Raw genomic sequence first — 10,160 nt, 5'->3', positions numbered from 1 at the left:
CTTATGATTGATTGCATGCGTACTTTGAATTGTTAATCACCGGGATAAAAACTATCTAATTGTCTTAATGCCTGATCACCATTAGGATCTTTAGAAAAGTAATTTGATGCAATTTTGGTCGGAAGGTTCCCTGAAATTGACGCTGGCTTCTTGTGATTAATAATTGTAATTTCTCTTAGGATGAATATCACGTCTTAAGGATTGCATGGTTTTTCAAAGGATTTTCATAAAGCATAATGAGTCTTTCATGTTTAGATTTGATCCGAACGTCCGGACAGGTTGCATGTTAGATATACGTTCTATGTTGGAGGTTCCAAGTAGAATATGAATTAGGAAAATCTAACCTTCAAAGTGGCATGTGTAGATCATAAGTAATTGGTAAAAATTCATAGGATTGCTAGGTGATGGTGGAACCCTAGTGCCTTCTCAATTTGATTTTCTCAAAACTGTTTTCTTCTCTAGTCCTAATATTGCAGATTGTCTTATCATTAATAGTTAAATTCGTTTTTAATTTAAGTAGGTTATAAAATCAATCATCTAAATTTCTACTTTACAATCATTAATTGGAATCTGATTTGTTTCGAATTATTTAATAATCCCTGTGGAGAATGACCTTGCGAGATCCGTTTATACTACAATAACCTTGTGATTCTTGCAAGTAAAATAGAAGGTTTTTATCGCATTCACATAAGCAGTAAAAATCCTATCAAGAAAATGGCGCCGTTGCCGGGGATTATTTAAAATAATCCCTACGAATCAGATTTTCAATTAGTATTGCTGTTTATACATATATAAAAAAAACAAAAAAATATTTAATTTTCGTTTTCATCTATTTTTACAGATTACAACAGTACAGATTTCAGAAATCTGTGCATGGTCAGCACCCGTTCAACAGTGCAAAAATTGATTCCATTTGATCCAGAATTTGAACAGCATTTAAGGAGGAAACGCAGGGAACAACATTTGCAGCGGGTTCGTCCTCTGCAGGAGAGGTTTCTGGAATCAGTCTTTTCTGGGGACCTGCACAACAAAGAAAAAATGGCGTTTATAATTCCAGAGGCAGGTCTGCCCCTGGGTGATTCACTGACTGCCCATACCACAAATATACCCAGTTGCATCACATATCCGGCAGTGGAGGAAGGGACTGCATTTGAAATAAAACAGCACATGTTGAATATTCTACCTACGTTTCATGGGTTGTCATCTGATGATCCTAACATGCACATTGCAGAATTTTTAATGGGGTGCAAAAACATTTTGGTGAGAGGATTTTCAGCTGAATCTATTAAGCTGCGGTTATTTCCATACACTCTAAAAGATCAGGCAAGAAGATGGCTCCTCACACTCCCAACAGGAAGCATTACAACTTGGGCCCAACTCAGTGAAAAATTTTTAAACAAGTATTATCCGGCTTCTAAGACCCTTGACATGAGAACTCAGATTTTATCTTTTGCCCATAAACCAAATGAAGAGTTTCATGAGGCGTGGGAGCGATTTAAGGAGTTGATTAGAAAATGTCCACATTCGGGTATTAACACTACTGATCAAATGCACATATTTTTCAGAGGGTTGAATATGACTACAAAAACTCTTGTCAACGCTTCATGCGGAGGTACGTACAAAGACAAAAATGCACAAGAAGCTTGTTTGTTATTTGAAAAAATGGCAGAAGATACTCAGCAGTGGGCAGTGGAGCAACCACAATCTAGGTCAGCTTTTGAGATGCCAAATGGTTCTCCATATGTTACAGCACAAATTGAAAAAATGGAGAAAAGGCTAGAAGCAAAATTTGACATGTTATTACAGAGAATGCCAGGTTCACAGGTTGCTGTACAGCAGCCTTTACAAGCTGCCTGCAGCATTTGCAACTTGACAAATCATGATTTTTTGAGCTGTCCACATAAAGATGCTTATCCGGAATTTACAGCAGAGCAGGTTAATTCATTTAACAATTTCCAGCGTCCCCGATATGACCCGTATTCTAATTTCTACAACCCAGGTTGGAGAGATCATCCTAATTTAAGGTGGGACAAGGAACAGCACACTAGGCCTCAATTTCAACAGCAGGTACAGCAACCTGCTGCACCTAAGGCTGCTTGGGAAGTTGCAATTGAAAAATTGGCAAATACTACCACTCAAGAAATTCAAAATCTACATGCAGCAGTGAAAAACATCGAAAAACAGATAGGGCAGATTGTTTTACAGGTTTCAGAAAGAGCTCCGGGTACATTTCCTAGTCAAACAGTACCTAATCCAAGAGGACGAGAAGAATGCAATGCTATACGGACTCTACGGTCTGGCAAAAGTTACAACAACAAACATGAAAATTCTGTTGGGAATTCACAGGCAGCAGAACTACCCCAAACTAAATCTGCAATTATTGCAGATTCTGAAATTTCTGCAGATTCTGGGCAGTCCCAAGACAGATCCGAAAATACTGCAGAAGCTTCCACAAAAACTGCAGAACGTGTTTACGAACCCCCTATGCCGTATCCAGAAAGGTTGAGACCTAAAGCTAAAGATCAACAGTTAACAGATTTTATGAAAACTTTGGCTAAAGTTCAAATTAATCTGCCGTTAATTGATGCCAATAAGAACATTCCGTCTTATGCCAAGTTTTTGAAGGATGTTTGCACAAAGAAAAAGAAGCTTGTTGATTTTGAGAAAGTGATTCTTACAGAACAATGCAGTGCGGTCTTATTACATAAATTGCCTCCAAAGAAAAAAGATCCAGGGAGTTTTACTATCTCTTGCACCATTGGAAATTGTGATTTTAGTAGTGCTTTAATTGATTTAGGTGCTAGTGTAAACTTAATGCCATATTCTGTTTTCAAACGTTTAGGTGAAGGGGAGCTGAAGCCAACCTCCAGTATTATTCAATTGGCTGACCGTTCAATTACCTACCCTAGAGGAGTCATTGAAGATGTTATTGTGAAGGTTGACAATTTATATTTACCAGCTGATTTTATGGTGTTGGACATAGATGAGGATTTGACAACGCCCATTATTTTGGGCCGCCCATTTCTGGCAACAGCCCGAACTCTTATTGACGTTGAAGCCGGAACATTAACATTCCGAAAAATCAAACTGTTGTTTTCAAGTTGTTTGAAGCAAGCATACATTCAGGTGACAAGCAAGAATGCATGCGTGTTGATGCATTGGATGATTTACCAAGTGCCAAGTTTATGAACAGATCATCAACTGACCATCTGTCCATAAAGCCCCCGAATTTAACTCCTGATTTTACAAGTCCTAAACCACAGCAGCAAAGGGTGCTACATGAAGACCAGCCAATGAACACATTGAAAAAACATGAAAATTTGCCAAGCAGCCCAAATTTTAAGAAAATACAGCCTGGTAAAGAAGTGTGGTTATTAAGTTCAGATTTCAAGTCATTTCCAGGGAAACAAGAGTCTAGATGGAAAGGCCCTTTTCTGGTTACTAAAGTTTTTCAGAATGGTAATGTGGACATTAAGGCTAAGGGCACAGATTTCTCATTGAAAGTGACCAAACATCAACTAAAACCATGCATAGAGAAATTTGGTGTAGGCGAGTCTTTGACTCTAAAGGCACCAATGATCTAGCCACCGGACTTCCGCAACGTCTAGCTACAGACTTAAAAATAAAGCGCTTATTGGGAGGCAACCCAATTTTTCTAAACTCTTTCTTAATTTTAATTTTCGTTTGATTTTCTCTTTAATATAAAAAATAAAAAATAAAAACTAAAAAAAAAACAAAACTAAAAAAAAAACAAAACAAAAAAATAATAAAAAAAAAACAAAATTTGAAAAAAATGGAAGATTGCATATTGATTTTATTTACCCAGTTTATTTGATTTTATTTTAATTTTTTGACGCATATTGGTTAATTGCAGGTTGCGAACGTGGAAAATAAAGCGCGTCCTATGCTGGAATCCTGCACCCAGCAGCAAGCCTAACGTTCACATCAACCACATCTACACTATGCTGGAAATTTACAGTAGTCCACATAAAAAGCCATTCACAGATGCAAGTTTGGGGGTGATTGTTGCAGATCCAGCACATAAACAGAATTTAGAGCAGTTAATTTCTGCAGCTCAGTTTTGCGATGCATGGAGGAAGCACAATTAAATCACAGATCCATACACCACAGAACTGAGTACATATATTATTACCAGATCTACAACAACTACACTTGCAGGGATTCGAATTTTACCTCACAGATGCATCGATCTGGGTCATGCGGCCTGTGCTGTTTTCCTCCGTTGCTCTTGTGTGTTTACTTCTGTGTCCTTGGCTCTATCATGGATCCGTATACCCCTACATAAAGACCCAACAATATGAGTACATACAGGTTTACATATGGCATTCAAATGAACTGTTGTTGAACTTGTAAATGTTGAGCTTAGCAAAAGCAGACGAACGAGATCTGTACCTATATGACATACAGAGGCCGCGACAGTTGCTGTTGATTTTGCTTCAGGAACCACTAGACCGGATGCTCATAGTTGTTGTCTCTCGGTTGTACGCTGGAGTTGAGGGAAAAGTTTTCAGTCACAGTAGTGGTTTTATTATTCAACTCTCAGATCATCATTCATCAATAAAAAGGGTTACGGGTTTTACCTCAACATTTGCAGATCCTTGGTTGAGCTGAGCTGCTGACTCCGGGTGTGTTCTTGTGTTGTTGTATCGGATTTGAAACCATTAGGGCTCTTCCCACTGATAAACCACATGCAGGTGTTAGTGTTTGTTCCAGATCTCTCTAACAAATAAATTGGACACTGCAACCACAAGATTGGAGGATGATTTTACCTTTGGGTTTCCGTTTTTCCGATTTTCCACCACGGCGGGGTACTCACGGCGGTGTGTTGTTGTTGGGTTATGGACGGCTACGGATGCATCAATCTGCGAGGAAACTGAGACATACACAGAACAGTCAAATGCATCAGTCACAAACATTTTCATTTTACTCTTGGTGATGAAGTTAGCAGAAATGGAGCTACATCTTTACATTTGAACGAACAAAAGGAGAAATGGCATGGCTTCGTTTTTACCTGCAAAGGGGGGATTTTTGGACGAACTGTTTTAGTTCTGCTCGTTTGGGTCTCCGTATTGCGGACCAGAGCCCTATTATAGAGGAATCAGACATGCCTGTGTCGCTCCACCATGGATGGGGTTTGAGAGCAAATCGAGAGAAATGCGAAAAAAAAATTAAATGGAAGGGAGAAGGTTTTTGCATTTTTTTTGGAGTAATGAAGGAGAGAGAGCAGAGATATGGGGAAATGAGAGAAGAAAATAGAGAGATAAAAAACCTTTTTAGCTTTTCTAGAGAGACATGGGCCAATGTATTGATCTTCACCCTTAATTTCGAATCCTATGGAGTCCCCTGCCTGATGCTTGACACGTCTGCGCCTCATCAATTTTTTATGCTTCCCTAGGCCACGGTTTGAAGATAGAGAGGGGAGAGAGCCGTTGGGCTCTGTGTTTGATGACTGACAGAAGACTGATGCCAGTGCATGCCACTATTCAAATTAGCATGCCAGCTGCCAGTCACGGATGGGCATCCAATGTTTAAATTATTGGTGCACGCCTGCAGTGTACATGGATTGTCATATCTCATCAATTGGGCGCTGTGCACATGGGTAGTTTGACAAGGCCTTACGTGGCCATGCTGTTATCAATTCAATTGCAAGGTGTTGTTCTCATTTGTTTTTTTCATGTTCTTTTATCTTTTCCTTTTATTTTTATTTTTATTTATTTTTATTTATTATTTTTATTTTTTTCTTTCTTTTAGTTTGTCGGTTCTTTTTAGTTATAGGTTTTTGGTGTTTTATTTTCTTATTTTTTTTTTTTAGTTTCTTTTATTTTAGTTTCACACCTTGAGGACAAAGTGTGACATAAGTTTGGGGGTGGGAAAGTAAATTTTAGTTTTTTTTTATGTTGTGTCCGTTTAAAATTTTCATTATTCCTAAGTTAATATCCATAGAGTATTTTAAGCGTTAGAACAAATGGACATGGTGAAAGTTAATCCCACATTAGAGTCTTTTCTATTTATCGTTGCTTAGACACTAATTCATGAATTATACTTTGAACTTTGCACATCACACCAACATGGTTTGTGGGGAGTGAGATTGAAATACTTGCTTTTAGTCTAAGTTTATTTTTATTTTTTATTTTTATTTTAAGTAAAGTCGGTTATTAGTGTGAAAAAAATAAAAAATAAAAAAATAAATAAAGTAATAATTGTCTCACCCGAGGTTCTGCCTAGTAACCGGGCCAGTCCTGCCTAATCAGCAGTGATTCTCGCGTCAAACGGTAGAGTTTTGGCATGAGGCAGGGTGGTTAGTTGGTTTCGTAGCATTTTCAGCTCGGGTTAATAAGTCCTTAGGGGTGTTCTACACCTAGTGTCCTAAAGCCCTAGTGGTTTGGGAGTCATTGACCTAAAGCTTGCTACATGGGTTGGATCGAAAGCTTAAGTAAACCGACATTGCACGACCACTACTGTTACTGGAGAAAAAAAAAAAATTGTTATATATGAAAAAAAAAAAAAGTGAAAAAGAAAAAAAAAAAGAAAAAGAAAGAGAGTTATATTTAAAGTTACTATGTGTGAAATAAATAAGGACGAGAGGTAAGGGTTTTAGTCGAGTCTCCTTAATTATGTTGGTTCACTTTACACCAAAGGAAGTTTGTGAAGTCTTTTCTAATTGATTCTAAATGGCTTAGACTCTGTGGTGGGATTGGTTGGAACTTTGAAAAGATGTTCTAGTTTTTAAAATTTGCTATGGATTGCAACTTTGAAGGTGAAAATTTTTGTCAGTTAATTTTAGCTAGTTAATTTGTTAAGTTTTTATTTTTGTTTGAGTCTTGTTTTGCTTGAGGACAAGCAAAAAGCTAAGTTTGGGGGTATTTGATGAGTAGATTTTATATTATATATTTTACCCTAATCTTAGTATATTTTGGTTAATATATTGGAAGAATTTTGATACTTTGAATTGTATTTTCAATATAGGACTTTCGACTTCCTCTGGAGCAAAACAGGACCAAATGGACGAATTTTGGAGTAATTCCAATTGGAGGACGTTCGTGAGTCAATTAGCTTGATCGTATCAAAATTTGGGATTTTTCCACCAAGCAGTTATTTTCTGGCGATGAAATAAAGAAGCAGTGCGCAGTGCTGGAAAGTGACGTTTTTGGCTTAAATGACGTTTTTGGAGCCCAAGATGACCTCGGATGGGTTCGTGGCCTTCTGGAAAAGTGTTCAGAATATTCCAAACATCAAATCCAGCTATATTGGGCCAGTTTTGGAGCAGCTTTTGGGCCAAAACGTGGCTGTTCAGATTTTAGACGAATTTTACTATTTTTATTTAGGGTTTTTATTAATTTTAGTTGGCTAGGGTTTTTGTGGTGGCTTAGCAAATATATTGCTTAGCTGTCTACAGTTTTAGGGTACGTTTTATTTTATGCAATATTGGAGACAGGGAGAAGTGCTAGGGTTTTGAAGATTTTCTACTTGAAGTGTTTTCAATCCTTTTCTTAAGAATATTTTCTATGATTTCAATTATGAATATGCGGAACTAATTTCTTTTGCTAGGGCGAAGCCTGAGCCTTAGCATGAATATGTGATTTTTATTAAATTTCTTATGATTGATTGCATGCGTACTTTGAATTGTTAATCACCGGGATAAAAACTATCTAATTGTCTTAATGCCTGATCACCATTAGGATCTTTAGAAAAGTAATTTGATGCAATTTTGGTCGGAAGGTTCCCTGAAATTGACGCTGGCTTCTTGTGATAATAATTGTAATTTCTCTTAGGATGAATATCACGTCTTAAGGATTGCATGGTTTTTCAAAGGATTTTCATAAAGCATAATGAGTCTTTCATGTTTAGATTTGATCCGAACGTCCGGACAGGTTGCATGTTAGATATACGTTCTATGTTGGAGGTTCCAAGTAGAATATGAATTAGGAAAATCTAACCTTCAAAGTGGCATGTGTAGATCATAAGTAATTGGTAAAAATTCATAGGATTGCTAGGTGATGGTGGAACCCTAGTGCCTTCTCAATTTGATTTTCTCAAAACTGTTTTCTTCTCTAGTCCTAATATTGCAGATTGTCTTATCATTAATAGTTAAATTCGTTTTTAATTTAAGTAGGTTATAAAATCAATCATCTAAATTTCTACTTTACAATCATTAATTGGAATCTGATTTGTTTCGAATTATTTAATAATCCCTGTGGAGAATGACCTTGCGAGATCCGTTTATACTACAATAACCTTGTGATTCTTGCAAGTAAAATAGAAGGTTTTTATCGCATTCACATAAGCAGTAAAAATCCTATCAATAAGTTGGGGAGATCTTAGGTACTTAAGCAACTAAGAATCTAAATGAGCTAGACGAGATTCGACTTTTGGTTAAGAACACTGTATTGTTATTATGCCCGTGTAACAATTTATGCCCCTATTTTCGTTGATGCATGCGACAGTTACTGTTAATTCTTATAGCAGAGGATGAGATTTTGTTAACTTTAACAGAATCTTGTAACAGCGAAGGTATATTTTGTTAACTATTTTAAACCCTCACCGCATCGACACGTGGCACTGGCAACGGCAAGTGTAATGTCTACTCATTGAACCGCGGTGGCAAGTACAACGATAAGTTCACTAGCGAAGGAGTTCCACGGTGACGCTTGTTTCCCAACGAGTGACAGACCCGAGACCTAACCCTAGGTTTTTCAATGTTCTAAATCACATGGTGCCCTCGTTTGTGCAAATTCAAAGCCTAAATAGTGAAATTGAACAATGTTCCATTAAATTGATGTTTTAGGCTTATGTTAGCTTATGTTGATTATCACAAGACTGTTAGAGGATCAAAAGGATTCAGGCAAGGAGCGTATTTGCAAGAGACACTCTGCTTACTTGTGAGTTGACCCATTCAAAAAACTAAAACGGTTTTACGTTATATATATATATATGCTTAATATGTGGATGCATATTAATATGTTAGTCTCTCACGAGACTTGTGATCATATGATTATATCTTTAGATCATCTGTGATCTATTTTCACCACATGGTTATCATGTGATATGTTGTATAGCTATCTTTGGTCGTAGATTTATTTGTAGGTGATATTTGTCCTGGTAGACGCTAAGGTTAATGATTATTACTGATATTGAGATTAGCTAGTTGATGCTAGTATATTTCCTGCTTACTATACTATTATGTTAGTGGATGCTAGCATGATTGATTGACGAAATGTATGATTTCTAGACTTGACTTGATTGTTTTTTTATGATATTGACGAATGAGATTTTACTATTATGGTAGTATTATATTATATAGTTTTTAGTTATATATGTTTTTAAAACAGGGGTTATTATGTTTAACGATGATTTTATAACTGTGATAAAACTAGTGTACTCACATTTTGTTTTATCGACCCCTTCAGGATGTAATGAGATTAAGGAGAACATCGGTGGGGACAAGTAGGCTTGGCAGTGAAGCTTTCATCCTCTGGACTTTGGGTGATGGCTCCTTTACTGCAGTTTTATCTTAGTTGTAATAATATTTGCATGATCGTACTTTTGATTATGCATAACATTGCACTTTGTTGTATTTACTGTTATGTGAAACTTCTAGCTGCTCAAACATGATATGATAATAATGAGGTTAAACCGGGAATAACTTGTGTCTCCAAGTTGGGAGGATAATAAGTACTTTTCTTGTAGCAGCTTGGGATTTATTATTTAACGAACATCTTTGGTTCAAATTATTACACATCATAAGTATCTTGACATGGCTTCATCATTATGTTGGCTTGTGACATCATCTCCGAATGGGGTCATATGGTCAATTTAGTGTCCGCCAGCACATCGCAGCCTCGTAACTTGTGTTATTCGGGTCGGGGTGTGTCACCAAAAGTCTGAAGAAGTGTCAATGAGGATCTCAAATGGCCACCCAACGATCTGGACAAGTGATGGAAGAGAGAAATATTAACACAATTGCAAAGAACTCAAAAAGTGTAAATTTTCACATATAAATATACAGAATAAAGAGAAAGAGATAAACAGCGGAGACTGAATAGTCTGAATTGATAGAATTGATAAAATCCACCAGCACTTCTTCCTTCTCCTCCGTGCTCCTCCTTCTTCCTCCTCCAAGCTCCTATCCCGCACCATAT

General features: G+C 36.9%; 1 protein-coding gene and 1 non-coding gene across 2 annotated transcripts in view; one reads left to right on the top strand and one right to left on the bottom strand.

Moving 5' to 3' along the window:
- Positions 1 to 873: 873 nt before the first annotated feature.
- The window catches only part of LOC126590347 (uncharacterized), a 10,901-nt gene continuing 1,614 nt past the window's right edge, over positions 874 to 10,160 (top strand). The window contains exons 1-3 of the mRNA XM_050255824.1: positions 874 to 1,732; positions 1,817 to 2,067; positions 2,185 to 2,937. Coding sequence (XP_050111781.1) covers positions 874 to 1,732; positions 1,817 to 2,067; positions 2,185 to 2,937 — 1,863 coding nt within the window. The remainder of the gene's footprint in view (positions 1,733 to 1,816; positions 2,068 to 2,184; positions 2,938 to 10,160) is intronic.
- LOC126591662 (small nucleolar RNA R71) lies at positions 1,426 to 1,530 on the bottom strand. Its single transcript, XR_007612476.1, has one exon. It is a non-coding gene; the product is annotated as a small nucleolar RNA R71 (small nucleolar RNA).

Source organism: Malus sylvestris, chromosome 11 (genome assembly GCF_916048215.2).
Source record: "Malus sylvestris chromosome 11, drMalSylv7.2, whole genome shotgun sequence".
Taxonomy (NCBI): Eukaryota; Viridiplantae; Streptophyta; class Magnoliopsida; order Rosales; family Rosaceae; genus Malus; species Malus sylvestris.
Note: the sequence above shows the minus strand (reverse complement) of the source record. Positions and strands in the feature narration are given on the sequence as shown.